At 34.7% G+C, this 23152-nt stretch overlaps 1 protein-coding gene across 1 annotated transcript in view; it reads left to right on the top strand.

The window, feature by feature from the left end:
- CHMP2B (charged multivesicular body protein 2B) overlaps positions 1-19938 on the top strand; it is a 28980-nt gene extending 9042 nt beyond the window's left edge. The window contains exons 2-6 of the mRNA XM_003255138.3: positions 4873-4964; positions 9852-10046; positions 14312-14414; positions 17835-17941; positions 18143-19938. Coding sequence (XP_003255186.1) covers positions 4873-4964; positions 9852-10046; positions 14312-14414; positions 17835-17941; positions 18143-18253 — 608 coding nt within the window. The 3' untranslated portion in view covers positions 18254-19938. The remainder of the gene's footprint in view (positions 1-4872; positions 4965-9851; positions 10047-14311; positions 14415-17834; positions 17942-18142) is intronic.
- Positions 19939-23152: the final 3214 nt, after the last annotated feature.

Below are 23152 nucleotides of genomic sequence, written 5' to 3'. Positions count from 1 at the left end.
GAATAACAAAAGACATTCCTATCATTCAGGAAATTCCAAGGGTTTTAGGCCCTCTGTGCCAGGAACCCAGGACGAAGACCAAATTTATATTTTTAATTATATCACCCTTGTAATGAAAAAAATGTATGTAGATAGAATTTTAGATCTTAACTTTCAGCAGTTGCTGTGCACCTCTGTGAATTATCTGGCCACAATTTAACTTCTGAGTATAGTGGCTTGTCTTTCTGAGCAGTACTGTTGTAGCTTGTATAAGACCATCATCACGGCCGGGCGCGGTGGCTCACGCTTGTAATCCCAGCACTTTGGGAGGCCGAGGCGGGCGGATCACAAGGTCAGGAGATCGAGACCACGGTGAAACCCCGTCTCTACTAAAAATACAAAAAAATTACCCGGGCGTGGTGGCGGGCGCCTGTAGTCCCAGCTACTCGGAGAGGCTGAGGCAGGAGAATGGCGTGAACCCGGGAGGCGGAGCTTGCAGTGAGCCGAGATTGCGCCACTGCACTCCAGCCTGGGCGACAGAGCAAGACTCCGTCTCAAAAAAAAAAAAAAAAAAGACCATCATCACCACTGGGCATGGTGGCTCACACCTGTAAATCCCAGCACTTTGGGAGGCCAAGGCGGGTGTCTCACCTGAGGTCAGAAGTTTGAGATCAGCCCGGCCAACATGGTGAAACCCCGTCTCTACTAAAAATACAAAAATTAGCCGGGCATGGTGGCGCATGCCTGTAATCTCAGCTACTTGGGAAGCTGAGACAGGAGAATCGCTTGAACCTGGGAGGCGAACCGAGATCGCGCCATTTTACTCCAGTCTGGGTGACAAGAGCGAAACTCCGTCTCAAAACAAAACAAAACAAAACCATCATCTGATACTGACAATTCATCTTATACTAGTTGAGTTTAGGGAGTCCTTAGTACACAAAGGGGTTGTACTCCGGAAGTTTATTTATTATTTGAGTTTAAAATTTAGAGCACATTTTCTATGGAAACAGTGGGGTAAGTGGTAAATGTTTTTTATATCAGTCCATTGGCTTTGACAGAATAGGGAAGTAAGTCCAAAAGAAGATCGGGTGTGTTTGAGTGTTGCAGATGAAGAGGTTCATGATTCCTTTGAAAGACAGGGAAATGAGAGCACTTTTGTTATTTGGGGTCAGTCTATAGATGTCTGAGGAAAGATGTGTGTTATGGGCTGAATTGTCCCCCCTGCCTCCCACAATTCATATGACAAAGCTCTGACCACTCATGTGACTGTATTTGGGGATAGGGCCCTTAAGTATGTAATCGAGGTTAAATCAAGTCAGATGGGGCCCTGATTCAATGACTGCTATCCTTAGAAGAAGAGAAAGATCCACAAGGAAAAGGCTGAGAACACAGCAAGAAGGTGGCCATCTGGAAGCCAAGGAAAGAAGCCTCAGGAAAAATTAAACCTGCTGGCACCTAGACTCCTTTCAGCCATCAGAACTGTGAGAAAATACGTTTCCATTGTTTAAGCCATCTACTTTGCAATATTTCGTTGTGGCAGCCCTGGCAAACTAATACAGCATGTTCCAATCCATGCTCTAGGGTACACTAGTATCTAGGAAATATTAATAGGTATTTCTTAAAAACAGTTCTTAATACATTTGATCAATAATCTATGATATATTCTCCATTTAAGGATTGACAGTGCATTCCCATGTATTAAACATTCCCAGAAGCCTTGAAGCAAAGAAATGTGTTTTATTTTTTTTTCAGTTTCAACATTTCCCAAATATATTTATCTGTGGATCATCCATGCTCTCTCTTTTAAATAAAATGTATGTTTCCCATCAAGTCTCACCCATTTTAGAAAAAGAAAGGTGGCAGGAGAGAAAGCCCCCTCTTTCTTTATCTCTGTTAGAGATGTGCTATGGTTTCATATTCCTGTATTTAAACAACATGTAGAATACCTCATTGGTAAAGCCTAAGTATTAGATGCCCACCAGTATAAAATTGAGAAACAGAATGAGCAAAGGAGATAAGATAGATGTCTCGTAGGTAGGATATAGGAGCTTTGACATCTTATTTTAGCTTTTATTCAGAAAGTAATTGTGGTTGATTAGTTTTATCAATAATATGACTATAGTAACTATTAAGTGTAACTATTATAACTATAGAATAACTATAATTATCCTAAAAAAGATATGGATTTTTGGCTTTGTTGTTTTAATTGAAGTTAAATTCGTATAACATTAACCATTTTAAAGAGAACAGTTCAGTGGCATTTAGTACATTCATTCACAATGGTATGTTACCACTACCTGTATCTAGTTCTAAAACATTTTCATCACCTCAAAATAAAATCCTGTACCCATTAAGCAGTTCACAATGGTGTGTTACTACCACCTGTATCTAGTCCTAAAACATTTTCATCACCTCAGAATAAAATCCTGTACCCATTAAGCAGTGACTTAACCATTGTCTCTTCTCCCCAACCCCTGCCATATGCCAATTTGTTCTGTCTGTATGGATTTACCTCTGATATTTCATATAAATGTAACTATAAATTGTGACCCTATCTGGCATCTTCTCTTACCATATGTTTTTGAGGTTCACGCATGTTGTAGTATGTATCAGTACTTCATTTCTTTTGATAGCTACATAATACTCCATTGTATTTGTATACCACAGTTTATCTGTGCACCTCTTTGTGATCATTTGGGTTATTTCCACCTTTTGGCTAATGTTACTAATGCTGTGAACATTCACGTAGAAGTATTTGTTTGAATACTTATTTAACTTCTTTCGGGTAGATATCTAAGAGTAGAATTACTAGGTCATACAGTAATTTGATGTTTCACTTTTTGAGGAATCGCCAAACTGTTAAGCATAGTAACCAAACCATTTTACATTCATTACATATATTACATACGAGCAATATGCAACATACAAACATTACATAGGAGCAATATGCAAGGGTTCCAATTTTCACATCTTCATGAACACTTGTTATTTTCCTTTCATAAAAAATTATCCTTTCTAATACATGCGAAGTAGTAGTATTTTCTTTAGGACTAATGATGTGGAGCACCCTTTTTATGTGTTCATTGGCCATTTGTATATCTTCTTTGGAGAAATGTCTGCTCAAACCTTTAGCCCATTTAAAAGTTGGGTTGTTTGTATCTTGTTTCTTGAGTTATACGAATTTTTTATATATTCTGCATACCAAACTCTTATCAGATATATTGATTGCATATATTTTCTCTTATTCTATAGGTTGTCTTTTCACCTGACAATGTCCTTTAATGCATAAAATTTTTAATTTTCACCAAGTCCAATTTATCTTTTTTTCTTTTGTTCTTTATGCTTTTAATGTCATATTTAAGAATGTAATGTCAAATCCCAGGTCATAAAGATTTACTTCCATGTGTTCTAAGGTTCAGCTCTTACATTTAGGTTATTGATCTTTTTTGAGTTAATTTTTATATACAGTGTGACATAAAGGTGCAGCTTTATTCTTTTTCATGTGGATGTCCAGATTTCCCAGTGCTATTTGATGAAGAGACTCTTCTTTCTCTTGTTGTTGTTGTTTTTAAATCTCTTCATTAAAAAGTTAGCCTAGTGAAGTAGTTAAGATCACTGGTTCAAGAGACAGAATGGTTGGATCCAACCAAATCTGGTGTTACTACTTCCTACCTATGTGGCTTTGGGCAAGTCATTTAACCCTCCTATCATTCAGTTTTCTTATATATAAAATAATAGAAACTCCATAGCATTATATGAACATTAAATTATATAATGTATGTAACTTAACAAAATTTCTGACAAGAGATCAGGGTTGCCAAGAATTGACATTGATATCTGATCTTTTGAAGAAACCACTGTTTAGTAACAACTAACCCAGATTACAGTGCATCAGGCCTAGAGTAATACTTTAATTCTTCAAAAGGTAGGTCTAAAGAATCCAAATGAATTCAGATAAATTAGAAAGATACTATAATTGAGAGGATACTTGCCGTTATCAGAGCTTTGTATGTTATTTACTCCTTACTGTCCTTTCTTATGAAAAAGAAAGCTGAGGTTTCGAGTATTAACTAACTCTTCCAAGGTATAATCATGATGATCAAGTGGCTGAGGTGAGATTCAAATCCAGATCTGCCTCACTGGAAAGTCTGGTGTTTCACTCTGTTAATATTTACTGCAGAAAACCAAACAGATTTAATAAACATATAACCTGTCTTCCTTCCTGAATTTCATATAGTATTAGAGTAAGGAAACATGAAAAGGGTGTGTGTGTGTGACATATATATGTGCTATATGAAACACTATATACTAATCATTCTCTAGGGGAATATTTTATTGTGATGTAATACTTTTGGTTAAATCTCAGACTGTAGCATATTTGCATTCACCTACTGTCAATTCTTTATATTTTATTAATATTTATAATTCAGGTTTTAATATTTAATTTTTTAGTAAAAAAAAATTTTTGACATCTAGTAAATCTAAGGGTTTTGTTTTGTTTTGTTTTGTTTTGGAGATGGAGTTTCGCTCTTGTTGTCCCGGCTGGAGTGCTGGAGTGCAATGGGGTTGATCTCAGCTCAACGCAACCACCACCTCCCAGGTTCAAGCGATTCTTCTACCTCAGCCTCCCGAGTAGCTGGGATTACAGGCATCTGCCACCACACCCGGCTAATTTTGTATTTTTAGTAGAGACAGGGTTTCTCCATGTTGGTCAGGCTGGTTTCGAACTCCTGACGTCAGGTGACCCACCAAAAGTGCTGGGATTACAGGCGTGAGCCACCGTGCCCAGCCAATATAAGATTTTTTTAAATCATGATCTGTGAATCCGGTATTTTAAATGGTATTGAAAATTTTACAACCTATAAATTTAGGTTTCTTTTGTGATTCCCCTAGATGTAATAAAGGAACAGAACCGAGAGTTACGAGGTACACAGAGGGCTATAATCAGAGATCGAGCAGCTTTAGAGAAACAAGAAAAACAGCTGGTAAGTAGAACATTAAATTTCAGTTTAACTTTTCAAACAAATTTGGAAATTACTGTAGGAATAATTAGCTAACTAAGAAGAAGGCACATGGCAGGTGGTAAGTGATTTACTTAACTAAGAAATGACAGTTAATGATTTTTGTATCTTCTGCTTACCTTTATTTATTGTGTCATTCTGCTGACTGTTATTGGGATTCTGTGTATTCTGTTGATTATAGAATCCAAATTATTCTTCAGTTTGTGAGAGTCATGAGTATCTAGGAAGAAAGATTGCTCAAGACAGAACCACCTTCTTAGTTAACAGCGAAGATGAGGTAGTCATGGAAAACAAAGGAAGGTTATTTTAAAAATTACATTAACTCATGGGAGTCTTGCTTGATATTTTAAAGATCATTGTGTCTTTGACAATGAATGTACTTTTATAATACACTGGTCTGGTTCATTTTTAAATATTCTTTATGCTATGTTTTTATGTGTATGTTGCCTCAAATCTTTAAAAAATAGCTTTATTGAGGGATAATTGACATGCAATAAACGGTACATATTTCAGGTGTACAATTTGATAGGTTTTGACATATGTATAAACTCATGAAACCATTAGTACAGTCAAGGTAATGAACATACGTCTTCCCTAAAAGTTTCCTTAGGCCCCTGGAAATCCCTCCTACCCATCCCTGCCTGTCTCCCTTTTTCCTGGTGAAGCAAATACTGATCTGTCAGTGTAGATTAGTTTTCATTTCTAGAATTTTATATAAATGGAATCATATAATATCAACTCCTTTTTTATGGCATCTTTCACTCAGCATAATTATTTTGAGGTTAATTAGTGCTGTTTCATGCATTAGTGTTAATTACTTTTTATTGATGAGTATTATTCAATTGTTTGAATATTTCACAATTTGTTTATCTGTTTACCAGCCAGTGGACGTTTGAGTTGTTTCCAGGTATTGGTTATTTGAATAAAGTTGCTTTAAACATTCAATCAAAGTTTTTGTGAACATGGTTTTCATTTTTCTTGGGTATATTCCTGAGAGTGAGATTGCTGGGTCATAGGGTAAATGTATGTTTAACTGCTAAAAAATTAAAATTAAAGTGCTGAAAAATCTGCAGAGTGCCTGTGATGTTTTCTCTTCCCATTAGCAATGTATGAAAGTTACAGTTGTTTCACATACTTGGAGTTGGCAGTCTTTAATTTTAGCCATTTTAGTGGGTGTATAGTACGTTGTCATTTTAAATTTCGTTTTCTTAATCACTAATGATGTTGAGCATCTTTTTACATACCTGTTTACCATTTAGTTATCTTTTGTTTGCCAGAGTGTCTATTCAAATATTTTACCCATTTTTTCATCAAATTGTTTTCTTTCTTAGTTACAATAGGTTTTTATATATTGTGGAAACAAATGCTTTATTAAGTATATGTTGTGCAAATATTATTTCTAAGTTCTTAACCTTGTCCTTCATTTTCCTAAGTGTCTTTTGAGGAATGAAAGGGTTTTTTGGGTTATTTTGATCAAGTACAATTTTTTATTCTTTTGTTCTTTTTTTCAATGTTGGAGTTTCTTACAAATGTCAGTTAGGTCAAATTGGTGATAGTGTTTTCTAAGTCTTCTGTGTCATTGCAGATCTTCTGTCTACTTGTCACAATTAGCGTGTATACATAAGAGTGGAGTTGTTAATATTTCTTATCCTTTTTTTCTGTGATTAGTACTTTTAGTGTACTACTTACTTTTAGTGTACTAGCCACGAGTGCCTAACCCAAAGTCAGTAATATTTTCTCCTATGTTTTCTTGTAGAAATATTACAGTTTTAGTTCTTACATTTAAAACTGTGAACCATATTGAATTAAGTTTCAGTATGGTGTCAGGTAAGGGTAGAGGTTCACTTTTTGCATATGGAAAGTCGGTTGTTTCAACATAATTATTGCTGACACTGTCCCTTGTCGTCTTTGTGGAAAATCAGTTGTCCAAACGTAGGCATCTTTCTGGGCTCTATTCCATTGATTTACATGACTGCTTTTAAGCCAATACCACATTATTTTTGTTAATAAAGGTTTAAAGTAAGTCTAAAAGTTAGACAGCGTTAATCCTTCCACTTTGTACTTCTTTTTTCATAATTGTTTTGGCTATTTTAGGTGCTTTGCATTTCTATAGGAACTTTAGAATACAAATCAGTTTCTACAAAAAAGATCAGATTTTGATTGGGATTACGTTGAATAGTTACATATTAACATTGTGTCATAAGACATATTAACATAATGTTAGTTAACATTAACAGAAGACATATTAACATAATGTCTTCTGACCTATGAAGGTATTATATCTCTCCATTATTTAGATCTCCATTTATTTAGATCTTCAATTTTCCTCAGCAGTGTTTTGTACTTGTTGAAATGGTTGTGTGGTTTTCTTTTTTAGTCTGTCAATACAGTGAATTACTTTGATTATCAAAAGTTGAATCAACCTTTTGTTCCAGGGACACATCCCACTTGGTAATGATGTTTTTTTTTTAATGTATTTTCAGTTTGCCGGAATTTTAAGAATATCTGCATCTGTGTTCATAAAATATACTGATTTGTAGTTTTCTTTTTGTGTAGTGGGTTTTTTTTGTTTGTTTGTTTGTTTTTGAGATGGAGTTTCACTTTTATTGCCCAGGCGGCAGTGCAGTGTTTTTATTTGATTTTGATATCGGGGTAATAACGCTGGCCTAGTAATGCTGGCCCCATAGCATGAGTTGGCAAGGGTCCCATACTCTTTTCTTACTGGAAGGGTTTGTGTAGTTCTACCTTAAATGTGTGATAGGATTCATCAGTAAAGTCATCTGTGAGTGAAGATTTTCATTGTGGGTGGATTATTAAACTACAAATTTTTTTTAAATAGATATACAGTGGATTAGGTTATCTGTCTTATTGAATGAGCTTTGGTGGCTTTAGTCTGTCAAGTAACTTGTCCATTTCTACTAAATTTTAAAATATACTGATACGTTGTTTATAATATTCCCTTACTATCCTTTAACATCTTTAGGATAGGAAGTGATGCCCTTCTTTGCATTCTCAGTATTTGTAACTGGGTTCTCTCTCTCTCTGTCTCTCTCTCTGTCTCTTTCTCAGTTGTTTTCATCATCAGCCTGGCTAGTGGTTTATCAATTTGATTGATCTCTTATTTAAAAAAAGAAAATAGCTTTTGATTTTTGGTTTCATTGATTTTCTGGGTGGATTTTTCTTTTTGTTTTTTGTTTGTTTGTTTGTTTTTGAGATGGAGTCTTGCTCTGTCACTAGGCTGGAGTGCAGTGGCGTGATCTCAGCTCACTGCAACCTCTGCCTCGCGGTTCAAGCAATTCTTCTGCCTCAGCCTCCCAAGTAGCTGGGACTACAGGTGTGTGCCACCACGCCCAGCTAATTTTTGTATTTTTAATAGAGGTGGGGTTTCACCATGTTGGCCAGGATGGTCTCGATCTCTTGACCTCATTATCTGCCTGCCTTGGCCTCCCAAAGTGTTGGGATTACAGGCATGAGCCATAGATTTTTCTTTCCTAGTTTATATATTTATTTTTTTATTTATCTTATTTCCTTACTTTGTGTTTCATTTGTACTTCTTTTTTCTATGTTATGTTGAAGCTTATGAAGTATTCATTTTTTTTCAAATACAAACTTCAGTGCTATAAACTCTTCTAAGAGCAGTTTTAACTGCAACTCACAAATTTTTGTGTTGCATTTTCACTTAAGTTCAAAATATTATTTTCTCTGTGCTTTTTTTCTTTAACCCATGACTTATTTAGAACTATTATTTTTAAACTTCTGCTTATTTCTGATTTTCTTTTCATATTTTTCTTACAAATTTTGAGTTTCATTGTAGTTAGCATACTTTGTGTGATTCCAGTCCTTTAAAATTTATTGAGCCCTGTTTTCTGATGTAGAATATGGAATACTTTGGTGATTGTTTAGTGACACTTGTAAAGAATGTATATTCTGCTTTCAGTGTTGGAGTTTCCTACAAATGTCAGTTAGGTCAAATTGGTGATAGTGTTTTTTAAGCCTTCTGTATCACTGCAGATTTTCTGTCTACTTGTAACAATTAGACTTTATGCTTAAGAGTGGAGTTGTTGATATTTCTCATGCTAATTATGCATTTGTCTATTTCTCCTTTCAGTTCTGTCCATTGTGTTTTATATATTTTGAAGCACTTTTATTAGGTACATACACATTTAAGATTGTCCTGATATCTTTATGTATTGATTCCCTTATATCATTATGAAATACCCCTTTTTATTTCTGGTAGTATTCCTTGTTCTCAAGTTTATTTCATCTCTATTAATATAGCCACTCTAGATTGGTAGGCTTTGATAAGTACGTAGATAGCATATATTTTTCTGTCCTTTTACTTGACTTTGTTTTTGTATAAGTTGGTGTCTTGAGATAGCATATAGTTGGGTTTGCTTTCTTATCTAATCCGACAGTCTGTCTTACAACTGAGGTATAAAATGGACTATTTTATTTAATGTAATTATCTATATTATTAGTTTTAGATCTATCACCTTGCCCTTTATTGCTCTGTCCCACCAACTCTTTGCTTGTATGTTTGTTCCTTTTCTCTTACCTTCTTTTGGATAGTCTTTTTTTTTTTTTAATTTTCTTCTGGGCTCTACATGTGCACTGTTTTGTAGACTTGCTTTGTATTCATGGATGAAGATACTAGTTCTTTCCATGTAAACATGTAGACTAAATAGCCTTCTTAGATTACTCTTTTGCTCTGTGACTTTATAATAGCTTCTTCCCCTCTTCATGATCGGGGATAAAGGGCCTGTTATGTGTGTTAGATCTGTTCTTCTGAAATAAATTATTGAGGACTACCCCTCAATGATTTTATTTTCTTTTGTTTGTTTCTTCTCTTAGGAATTAGAAATTAAGAAAATGGCCAAGATTGGTAATAAGGAAGCTTGCAAAGTTTTAGCCAAACAACTCGTGCATCTACGGAAACAGAAGACGAGAACTTTTGCTGTAAGTTCAAAAGTTACTTCTATGTCTACACAAACAAAAGTGATGAATTCCCAAATGAAGATGGCTGGAGCAATGTCTACCACAGCAAAAGTAAGTAGGAGCTTCTATATTCATAGATTTATAATTTTATCAACAATACTTAAATATCAATATTGAAAGCAGATTTAAAAGCACCTCCTGGTGTATATGTGGTACAAAATGTGTGTAATTTTTAGTAGAATGAGTTATAATACTAGATAATCCAGGTAATTACTTCTAGATTCTTTATTGATACGTTTTAATACAAAATTTCTTGTTTGAGGACAAGCCGTTTTCTTTTTTCTTTTCTTTTTTTTTTTTTTTTTCTTTTGAGATGGGGTCTTGCTCTGTCACACAGGCTGGAGTGCAGTGGCAAGATTTCAGCTCACTGCAACCTCCACCTCCTGGGTTCAGGTGATTCACTGCCTCAGCCTCCTGAGTAGTTGGGATTACAGGCATGCACCTCCACACCTGGCTAATTTTTATATTTTTGGTAGAGATGAGGTTTCACATGCTGGCCAGGCTGGTCTCGAACTCCTGACCTCAGATGATTCGCCTGCCTCAGCCTCCCAGAGTGCTGGGGTTACAGACGTGAGCCACTGCGCCCAGCCAACAATCCCATTTTCTAAAGATCACATGTAGCTTCTAATTTTATAAAATTGACTTTTAAAAGTATTTGCTTTTTTCCCCTCGAATTGTCAGAAGATTTTTGACCTTCTTATTTCATTATATGTTCTGACTACTTTCGAGTGATAATTTCCTCTTGATTCATTTTTATGAATGTGTGAGAAGGTCACATGAATAGTAAGAAAGATTTATCAGAATGTTTGTCTAGAACTTATGTTTAACTTACTGCATACACACACAAACACATTTTTCTATATCTGTAATCAGTGTTTTTACTGTAGAGTTTAAAGGACTCTGAGTCTTTCAGTCATTTAATAAATAAAGTGCTCCTTGATACTGTTAGTCATCAAAAGAGGCTAAGACAGAAGCTCTGCTTTCACAAATTTTATAGTTCAATTGGGGGCTTAAGATACGTCTCTAGGAACCTACCCACTATATATCAGTCATGCTAAGCTTTATGAACTGCACAGACCCTTGAGTAGGGTGATCTAAAAGACATTGCATAAGACAAAGATTTTAAGAATATCATTAGATGTTAGATGTACAGAAGAGGGATTATGAATATGAAGTGCAAAAGAAAAAAATAGCTTCAGAGGAAAGCACAAGCTTTATGTTAGGGAAATGGTATACACAGGCAATTTATGTTATTCATAGTAGTTATGTCCCATGAAGTCGGGAACACTGAAATAGTGCATATTGAACCATTGCTCCCAGGGGAAATACTGAGTTATATTTCTGTGAGCCTTTGCCCACAACATTTTTTCATCACCTAATCTGTACCTAACTAACCTTGTGTTTCTGTTTAAAGACGCCGTCTTTAATATATAGTTGATTTGCTCATATCGAGCTCACGGCTAATGGGACTATACCTCATTCCAGAACAAAGCTTACCTAACATATATTTTCTCCATAAAGCACATCATTTCCTTCTTTCACTTAGGAACACTGGGCAGCATGTTAATACAATGCTTAGGGATCATTTTTTATCAGTGAAATCACCAACAAAAAGCACAAAAGTGAGAAAAATGTGACACTAAATAAACTGTGGAAAGGACACTTAATTTGCAGTAAGAAGGCAGAACATCACCTTGTTTGACCTCAGCTGGAAATGTGCATGTTGGGTGACTCAAATGTTTTGCTGCTTTGTATATGTCCACAGATGAGCATTAAAACACTGCAGGTATTCATTTGAGGTTACAAAAAAATTTTAATGAGTAGGTAAATTCTCAAATATGGAATCCACAAATAAGGAGTATTAACTGTAATTGCATTTTAGACAGCAGAGCACGTGAAAGTAGAATGCTGTGCAAACATACAGTTAGAAGGAATAAATTCAATCTTTGATAGCAGAGTAGGGTGATTATAGTTAACAAAAATATATTGTACTTGGGTGGTGGACACCCTAAACACTGTGACTTGATCACTGTGCATTATATACATGTAAGAAAATTTTATATGTACCCAATACATTTGTGCAAATGAAGAGTAGAATGCATCCATTTTGTGAAGTACAAAAAGTACAGTGACACATTATAATCTTTAAAAAGAGAAAGTTTCAAGCCTTAAGCCGGGCATGGTGGCTCATGCCTGTAATCTCAGCACTTTGGGAGGTCAAGGCGGGCAGATCACTTGAGGCCAGGAGTTCAAGACCAGTCTGGCCAACATGGCAAAACACCACCTCTACTAAAAATATAAAAATTAGCTGGGCATGGTGGTGGGCACCTGTAATCCCAGCTACTTGGGAGGCTGAGGCAGGAGAATTGCAGAAACCTGAGAGGCAGAGGTTGCAATAAGCCAAGATCACGCCGCTGCGCTCCAGCCTGGGTGACAGAGAGAGACTCTGTCTCAAAAAAAAAGAGAACGTTTCAGTATACATTTTGTTTCTCAGTTACCTTATTCTTTTTGATTGTCTGATTTTTGAGACAGTCTCGCTCTGTTGCCCAGGCTGGAGTGCAATGGTGTGATCTCGGCTCACTGCAACGCCTGCCTCCCGGGTTCAAGTGATTCTCCTGCCACAGCCTCCTGAGTAGCTGGTATTGCAGGCGTGAGCTACCATGCCTTGCTAATTTTTGTGTATTTAGTAGAGACGGGTTTTCACCATGTTGGCTAGGCTAGTGTCAAACTCCTGGCCTCAAGTGGCAGGAGAAAACATAGCACATTTAAGGAATAAAAGATGTGTGTCTAGAGGGCAATAGTGCAAAGTTTAATCCATGTTAGTTCTCATAGGCAAATTATGGAATTTGGCTTTTAGCACTTAAGAGCACTGGAAAGCCACTAGAGAGTTAGGTGTATTGGGGGTGGGGAGGGATGGGGGAATGCAGTGTCATACTTGGAAAGAATACTTTGGCAACAGCATTGCATGCAGTTGAGAAAGGACTGTTTGGGCCGGGCGCGGTGGCTCACGCTTGTAATCCCAGCACTTTGGGAGGCCGAGGCGGGCGGATCACGAGGTCAGGAGATCGAGACCACGGTGAAACCTCATCTCTACTAAAAAATACAAAAAAATTAGCCGGGCGTGGTGGCGGGCGCCTGTAGTCCCAGCTACTGGGAGAGGCTGAGGCAGGAGAATGGCGGGAACCCGGGAGGTGGAGCTTGCAGTGAGCCGAGATTGCGCCACTGCACTCCAGCCTGGGCCACACAGCGACACTCCATCTCAAAAAAAAAAAAAGAGAAAGGACTGTTTGCTTCATATCTTTGAAATCAACATGTTTTCTATTGTATGGTTTCTTTTAATATACTGAATTAGCTATATAATGCATACGTATATGTTTATCATGTATATATTATGCATCATATATATAAAAATGCAGTCATATCTGGCTTAACAATAGGGGTACATTCTGAAAAATTAATCTTAGGCAATTTTGTCATTGTGCAAACATTATGGAGTATACTTACATAAACCTAGGTGATATAGTCTACTACGCGTCTAGGCTATATGGTATATAGCCTGTTGGTCCTAGGCTACACTGTACTGAATTTTGTAGGCAGTTGTAATAATGGTTTAAGTATCTGTGTATCTAAACGTAGCTAAACATAAGAAAGGTATAGTAAAAATGCAGTATTATAATCTTATGGGGTCACTGGGGCTGTGGGTCATTAACCAAAATGTAAGCACATGCAACATGATTGTAAATAAATTTTGGTGGTACTAGAGAACATTAATCTCTTAATGAAATGAGTTGTGAATATATAATGTAAGAGAATTGTTGTCGCATAGTTTTTCAAAATTCACATTTTTAGATTTTTTTAAACCATGGTTTTAAATGTGTTAATATATTAAGTATATATGCTAGTATATCTTCTAATCTTTTTTAATTTAGACATTAAAAATTTTAATGAAAGTTTTTATAAAAATTAAATTTAAAAAGTTATTGACATTACCTACTTGCCACATAAACAGGTAAATTTAATTTTCCTATTTGAATAGCAAAGGATTTTATGCTGATCATGTTTTTTATTACATAATTTCTTGCCTGCTGTTCAGATGAGGTTTTTCACACTGGTCTTTATTATATAGATGTTAAGCAGATGGTTTCCAAATGACTATTTCATTTTTTTCTAGAATATTTAACACTCTGTGTTTGATTACGGCAGGATGGCTATCTTTTTAAAGCCTATCTATATTTGATGTGTTCCCTTTTGACTTATTTCATAGTAAAATTTTCATAATTATGGAAGTAACATGAGTCTTGTAAATACATTTAAAGACAATGCAGGCAGTTAACAAGAAGATGGATCCACAAAAGACATTACAAACAATGCAGAATTTCCAGAAGGAAAACATGAAAATGGAAATGACTGAAGAAATGAGTAAGTTTAATAAGTTATAAAGAAATTTATAGTTTTCTCATCTTTGAATTAGCCATTTATTTACTGTAAGTCTCATATTTTCATTCACGAAGGCAGAAATGATGAAACCAAAAATGATAGGCTCAAAATTCTATTTGTATTTAACTGAGGGAAGGGTATAAAATATGTTATGCCATATCTCTATTACACATTGGCTTCAGCAGTTTTACTTTATTGATTAGTATACCAAAACCAACTTGTGAGGTACATAATTCTTCATGATGTGAGTCAAGCAGTTTCAGAGTTACGTCAGCTCTTTGATACTACAGAAGATTTGCGTGTATTAGAGGTAGAGGTAATGGAGCTCTATTTTTGTTTGTTTTTTTTCTCATTTTTTTTCCCCTCTCACAAGAGTCTTCTAATATTTAGTTTTTGTCTTTTTGAATATAAACTAATTGTATGTTATGGTGGAAATACAGAGAATACACAGACAGAGCATATAAAAATTATCACAGCACTCAGATGTAGTTACCATTAATGTTGTGCATTTATTTTGTTTTTTCTCATAATCTTGATCTACAAAAGTGAGATCACCTTACATGTACAATTGTGAATATCTTGCTTTCTAAAAACATAATAGTATAACATAAGCATATACTCATGACCTTGACATTAAATCTTCTCTGAAGTCTTTTTAAAAAATAGCTTTAATATCATTTAACATCAGTATACCCTAGTTAATCAAACCATTCTTGTATTGGTCAATAAGATTGTTGTAAAATTTTTAATGGGTTTGATAATCCTTTGAAAAATATGTTTAAATATTATCTTTGACTGAATTTCTTAAATCTCCTTAGAATATTAACTTTTATAAGGCTCTTGGTTTGTACTACCAATTCTTTCCAGAAAGACTACACCAATTTTTATTTCACCAATAATGAATGACTGACCCTTCATAGCACCCTGATCAACATTAGATTATTACTTATATTATGTCAGAAACTGGCATCATTGTTTTGAAAGTATGTTTTCTAAATGTTTTACAACTATAAAAAATGAAAAATAGAAAAATAAATGTTTTACAACTATGTATCCCTATATACCAGTTTAGCTTTGCTTATCTGCTGGTATTTTAGTTTAACAGCATTTAATAATATTTAGTGTATAAAATAGTATCTAAGTTACCAGGGTTAATAAACTCATTATTGTTCTAGTATTCTATTTCAGTATACCTATTTTTATTCTCGGTTGTAATAATACTGCATGTTTATCTTTGGCAGCTCCAAAAGTTCTGTAGTTTTTACGTCAGGACTTTAGTTTGAAAACTAGGAGTTGTTTCAGGTTGTTGAAACATCAATGATTTTTTAATGACTGAGAGAATTGTTATTTATACAATGATCATAGTATTTAACATATGGTTCCCAATGCCAGTGATGGCAGTTCTCACCAGAGAAATTAACTTTTCCATTAAGCTATAATGAAAAGAATCAATAACCCTTACTTAATCAGATATCTATAATACCTACTGCAGTTGTTCTCATTTGTATTTTAATGCATTACAAGTTAGTCTGTAGTATATTTTAATACATAGCAAGTTAGTCTGTAGTATAATAGTAGTTATTGATGGTTACTCATTTCTTTAATAACCTAGTAAAATACACTAACAATATTTTCATCCAAAAATAAATTCAAGGTGTAAATCAACATATCTTTTTCAAGTTGGGATTTATATTCTGCCATGTTGCTCCAAAGCTTCTTCACAGTTAAGACACAAGATCGTTGGGAAATCTTATACTATACCTCTGATGAGCATTATTACGCTTTTTCTGAAAGCATTCTTCTTCGTTAGTCTGATTACACCTGTCTAATCTTTTTCTTCTATCCACTTCATTCATTTTTTTTTCTGCAACTACTACTTTACTTATACTTATAAACTCCTTATAAACTCCGCATGACCTGGACTTTCCATCTCCTGTATTACTTTACTAAGTTACGTCTGAGTAACATACTGCTAAATTATTTTTTTCCAGCGGCTTACCTTTGAGCATATTGATTAAATTCCTTCAGGGGTTTTCTGCTTACTACAAAATAAAATCCCCAAATTTTAAATAAAAAACAAGAAGGAAGTATTTAGGTTATGAAACATATTCAGTTTATACCCTAGATGACTGCCTACCTTATGGCTCATAACCCATAGATTATAGGTTTGTTACTATAGCAGTCCTAAACCAGGACACCCTGGTAAGAGCTTTCCATAGACAAGGACTCTCTTGCTAGTAAATATTAAGCCTGTTTGCCAGGAGCCCCAGTTACCAACATGATTACAAAGAAATCAGACTAGGTTACCTGTCTTTCTTCTTCTGGGGACATTCCCCAGATACCAGGAGAGGAACAATTTTACGCTAGCTGCTTTAATTTTTTTTTTCTCCCAGATATTTTCCATTTATGTACCTTAAATAACAACCAAACTGAAGAACTTATCCTTTCTTCCTTGTGTCCCTGTTGCCTCACAGTGACTTTGCCCAGGCCATTCCATTTATGTATCTCTGTGCGGTTAAACCCTATGTGTCCTTGCCGGATTACTTCACATGTTACTTCCTCCAAGTTGGATGTAATCTCCTTCTCTGAAACTTTATAATCATTTATCTTTTCTCTTACCACAATCTGTTTCTTAATTTTTTTCTTTTATACTCAAGTGTCAACTACCCGAGGTCTTTATTTTTCTCTGTCTGTTCACCCATCGTATTTATATTGCATTTCAGGCACTAGGTGCCCAGTTTCAAAGATAAAAAAGACATAATCTCAATCCATCAAAAATTGCTTCCCCACAACTCAACATCATGCATTCTATACAGACTGCTTTCAATAAATATTTTGGGGAGGGAAGAGAGGTAGAAAAGGTTGTAGCAGTAATAATCCTGTTGAATCGGGCATCATTCTTTGGGCAAATTTAATAAAATATTGAACCTTAGATTTCTTTAGAGTATTCTACCTATACTTGAATGTAAATTTAAGAGGTATAAAAATACGATTATAGATATAAAAAGAGTAAATTGTTTTCTAGATATTAACAGGATATTTATTCTTGCATATTATTCCTCTACCAGCTTAATGGATACAATTTGTGAAATAATATTTAAAAATCTTAAACATGTAGCTGTGAATATCATGTGGTTTTTGTCTATTAGAATTAATTTTTAAAAAAACAGAGTAGACTTGTTTACTATAGGATAATTTGCATTGAAATGAACATTATTCCAGATTTAATGGCTCAAATATGTATTTATCAGTGTACTTCACTGACATTTTGAAGGATTTTTTTAGTTCACTGAATTTGCCTTCTGTGATATACAAAATAGTTGGGCTAGACTGTAAATACGTAAGTCTAACCTGAAGTTTGTTTGAAAGTAACTGCTTTGCTCCTTCTCCCATATCCCCTAGTCAATGATACACTTGATGACATCTTTGACGGTTCTGATGATGAAGAAGAAAGCCAGGATATTGTGAATCAAGTTCTTGATGAAATTGGTATTGAAATTTCTGGAAAGGTATGAACATCATCTTTTCTTAGTTGGAAATAGTTTCTACCTACCACCTTTGTCACTTAATTGTTTTGTTTTTACTGTGAGGTGCATGTTTTTTATTTCTGTTTCAAAAGTAAATTAAACAGACCTCTTTACAGCACATCCTGTATGTCCTAGTCCAAATGTTTGCTAATGCACGTTTGTCTTTTTCTTTGTTTAATATAGATGGCCAAAGCTCCATCAGCTGCTCGAGGCTTACCATCTGCCTCTACTTCAAAGGCTACAATCTCAGATGAAGAGATTGAACGGCAACTCAAGGCTTTAGGAGTAGATTAGTCAAAAAAAGTCATAATATTTTGCTTACTTATAATTATGTAGTATAAACCAAGCACAGTGCAGATTTCTTTTACAAAACACATGTATTTTGCAAAAAAAAAAAAATGAAGACCATGAGTGAACAGTTGTTTCCTAACCCATGGCTATTTTGAATCTTTTGCCAAAGAATGACAATGATGCAAAAATGGGAACAGTTTGGATTTTAATTAGAACTATTTAGGAGTGATGATGTGTAAAAAGTTGACTTCTCTTTTGCATGGCACAGAGAAATTATATTCCTTCATGTCAGTTTATGTTCTAAATCTTTTTCACTGAATATAAAAATCTTGTTAAATGCCATTAGGCACCAACTTAAAGAGGGTAGTAAAAATATTAAAAGTATATCGTTAATTCTGTATCTGTTGTTTGTCCTTTGTAAGTGATTATGTGTTATGACCATAGGCAGTTACAGCTGCCAAATTATTTTTAAATGGTCAAAAAGAAGAGTGCTATTTAAACATCTGTCTTAAACAAAAACTGTCATAGCTTTTCTTTTTTCTTTTTCCATTAGGAGAACATTCTAGTTGGTAAGTTTATTACCTTTCAAAATGTGCTTGGCACCTGCCTTAAATAGTACAGACCTGTTGTGCACATCTTTAAATTATTTCAGCTGGCAGAAAAGAATTACATTTAAAACTGAAATCAAGGCCTCAATACAAAGATTATCCTGGCTCTTTTCTATCTCTGTGGGCCTAATTGGAATATGTACTCTTATTTTAGACACTCCTCTGTTGTAACAGACCAGGTTTTCCTGGTCTCAGAAGAGACCTATGATGACTTGTCCCTTTGATGCCATTACTGTGAATTGAATATAATTAGTAAAAATAGACAATGAATAAATAACACTTTATAGTAAGAAAACTATATTTTGGCCATCTAAAAATGAAGATTATAATTATATGAATTATAATTTAAGCCATTTAATTTTGTTTAATGTGTATACTGAATCTTCTAAATTGAAGCCTTATTCTCAATTAAATACTACAACTATGACAATGCTTGACCTACATTTTTAAAATAAAAATTCACATTTTTTTGATAAATAAACTACAGTTTTACCAGAAATTACTGTCCAAACATGTATTAGCAGTATTTTTAAAGGTGAAATTGCCATGGTATCTAATGAATGTGTAGACAGAGAGAGAAAATGAAGGAGTGCCAGACTAGTTAGAATAGAATTTAGGATGAGGTTAGTTTTGAAAAATGTTGTTGTAATATATGAGTTCTAAGACATCCTACCATGAAAACTGGAGGAGATATGTGTAACCTGGTTAATTTGGGATGGTGGACATTTTGGGCTAATACTGACAAAATACATATTAGGACTAGTATACATGTGACCACGGATTGCTAGGAGGAACGAAAAACTAAACTGTATAGTTTATATTCCGTAAACCATTTTATAACGTTCAAAGATTAGGTTTCGTTATTGATAGTATTAAATACACAGTTTCTGTTAACAGTGATGGGTCAAAACATTTTACTGGATTATGGAATGTTTACCAGAACATGTTTTGATTCTTGGATGTACATAATAATACCATCTAACTTATTTACATTCTTGTTTACATGTGGGAGCTTTTGTTTTTAAAAATTATTTTGTTAAAAAATCTCAATAAAGATTTATTATTGTTGTCCTTTTCTTACCTCTTTTGCTCTTTTTGGTTCCTGCTAAAATTAAAAATTTTATGCATATTTGATAATTTTTCAAAAGAATGATCTTTATTATTTTCCTAGAAGTACAATCAGATAAACTCTGCTACTTACATTAAAAAAAAAACTATCTTTTTAAGAAATAATTGGTACAAGACTAATGTTTGTGAATGTAATAAGCCTAAGAATTGGTGTTTTTTTTTCCCAGTATTCCGAGGAATTAAACATTTTTAAATTTTATTTTTGAATGTATAAGTCCCAGTGACTTATTTCATTTCAGTCAAACATGGATACCACAGAATAATTTGGACATAAAAGACAGAGAGATCATTCTGATTTGGCTACGTTTATAAAGTGTTCTGGTGGTAGTTTTCACAATCACTGTCACTGTGAATTTGTAATGTTACCCTATCCTTTGCTAAAAAGAAAACAGTTACTTTTGAGCCCTTAAAGAATAAGAAATAAGGGTTCTTATAGATTGAGCTTAATGAAAACACTGTTTTTTTTTTTTTAACCTGCTTTTTCTAACTTCTTTTCTTTAGGCACAAAAATAAATATTTAACAATTGTAATCAAACAAGAGGTTGCCGTAATCAAACAAGAGGTTGCCATAGAAAGAATAGAAGAGTATCTCTATTACTGAAAAGGATGCAGCCCAAAGCCACATTTTGTTACCAAATGAAAAAGTTATTTATGGGGGAAATTTCAGAGTACCAGAGAAGTAGAATGTAATACAAAAATGTCACTGCTAATGATAACACCTGTTCTTAGAAAACATAAAATGACCATCTGTCAGATGATTATGTTGCACACACTGTACTGTGTGCTCTGAGGGGAGCATCTGGTTACTGCAAGAGCTAATGGAAAGGGGCTCAAGATTGTGACCCTATGGACCAGAGAGAGGAAGCTGTCAGCCTATGGGCTTTATGTTGTTTGACTTGCACAGTGATGTATATTTTACTTTTTGCATTTGAATGCCTTTAGAGAAAACCTGGTACTCTCTTTTCGGCCAAAATGTGCATTTCCTACCATTCTAGTTGCCATACTTCTCACCTGATCTCTGTGGGCCTAACTGAAATATGTACTCTTATTTTAGACACTCCTCTGTTAAAACAGGAGTTTTAACGTGTTAAAACAGACCAGGCTTTCCTGGTCTCAAAAGAGACCTGTGATGACTTTCCCTTTGATGCCACTACTGTGCATGAAAAGGTTTTGGCAACTTTAGAAATACAGATCAACTTTCCAATTTCCTCTCTGTAGAAGCTGAGGATTCAAAACCATTCTAAGCTCAGTTGTTTTAGTAGTCAATTGGATTGATGTTGCCTTAGAGGAAGCCTGAAGATTGTGAAGCCTGCTTTCAGGTGTCCTACTGTTGGAACACCACATTCCCCCAAAAACTTGAAAATACACCCCCCCCCCACCCCGCCATCCCCAGACACTGAAAATATTTCTCTGACTAGGCAAATCCTTTCCACCTTTAGAGATGGAAAGGTAAATTGTATGAATGAGTTTATCAGCCACCTTTACTAGGTAAAGTTGAATGTACCAAACTAGTAGAGATGACAAACATCTTTATTCCATTTTAATGGACAACTCTACTGAATTCCTGAAGACTTAAAGAGCTCACAAATATATAAGAGGGAAAGACCATGGCTAAAGTCAGCCTTTGTCATTTATTCCCCGAAGTATGAACATATCAGTCTACACAGTGAATTATATGTCATTTGTTTAATTGAGGTTTAGGATTCTAAATGGCATTAACCATTTTCTACTGTTTTGAAGATTAATTAAAATATATTAAAGTATTATTTTAATGTAGTTAGAAAGTAGTCTCAATACAAATGAGTTTTGTATAATACAAAACATTAATACAAATGAGTTACTGGTATTTACTGGCTGGGGAGGCCTCAGGAAACTTACAGTCATGGTGGAAGGTACCTCTTTGCAGGGCGGCAGGAGAGAGAATGAGAGCCCAGCTAAGGGGAAAGCCCCTTATAAAAGCATCAGATCTCATGAGAACTGACTATTGTAAGAACAGGATGCGGGAAACTGCTCCCCTAATCTTCACCTGGTCCCCCCCACCACACGTGGGGATTATGGGTACTACAAGATGAGGTTTGGGTGGGGACACAGCCAAACCATATCAGTTGGCAAATAATTGCTATTTCACTGGGCACAGTGGTTCATGTCTGTAATTCCAGCACTTTGGGAGGCTGAGGAGGGAGGATTGCTTAGGTCTAGGAGTTCAAGATCAGGCTGGGCAACATAGGGAGACCCTATCTCTACAAAAATTTTGAACATAGCCAGGCATGGTGGCGTGGCACCTGTAGTCCCAGCTACTCAGGAGGCTGAGGTGGAGAGCCCAGGAGACTGAGGCTGCAGTGAACAATAATCATGCCACCGTACTCCAGCCTGGGTGACAGAGCGAGATTCTGTCTCAATAATAATAATAAAAATAATAATAATTTGCTATTTCAATAGTAAGTATTAACCCAAAATAATTTATTTTAGGGAAAAAACATGGTTCCCAATACTGGTAGTGTCTAAACTTGAAAAGAATGACCTTATGGATGGATGTTTGATAATACTGCTTATGATCTAAGCATATATTGATGATGTAAGCATATATACATGCTTATTTTTGTTACATAAGAGTAGACATTACCAGAGGAATCATATTTAAAATGGAAAACAATCACTAATCTAGATTTATATTGCATGACATTTTGTTTCTATTTGCAAGGTTCAAAGTGCATATATAAATTTATGCATATATACATTTTTGCATATATACATATACATTTATGTATACATGATCTGGCTTTTAGCAAACTAAAGAATCCCTTCCCCAGTTAATGTGTTCTAAGTAGGCGAAGAAATACTGAGTTAACCAGAGAAGGAACTTGAATGCCTGTGTGGCCGAATAATTTGGAATTTACTCTTAAATAAGAATGTTGTATTTAATATCTTTTGGATGCTAAATGTGTGCGTAAGCATGGATGATTAGGCCACTGAAAGCTGTTAGTTAAATGTCTACCTTTATTAGTAATATATCAAATTTTACCCATCCAATTGATGATGATTATGTATGAACATACATATATATGATCTATGTAGATTATGACCTGCAAAAATGCTAGGTCTTTAATAATATCATAAAAGAGACTGGACAGTATAATTTATTTAGTAAGCATTCTAATTCAACAAT

Source organism: Nomascus leucogenys, chromosome 21 (genome assembly GCF_006542625.1).
Source record: "Nomascus leucogenys isolate Asia chromosome 21, Asia_NLE_v1, whole genome shotgun sequence".
Classification (NCBI taxonomy): domain Eukaryota; kingdom Metazoa; phylum Chordata; class Mammalia; order Primates; family Hylobatidae; genus Nomascus; species Nomascus leucogenys.
Note: the sequence above shows the minus strand (reverse complement) of the source record. Positions and strands in the feature narration are given on the sequence as shown.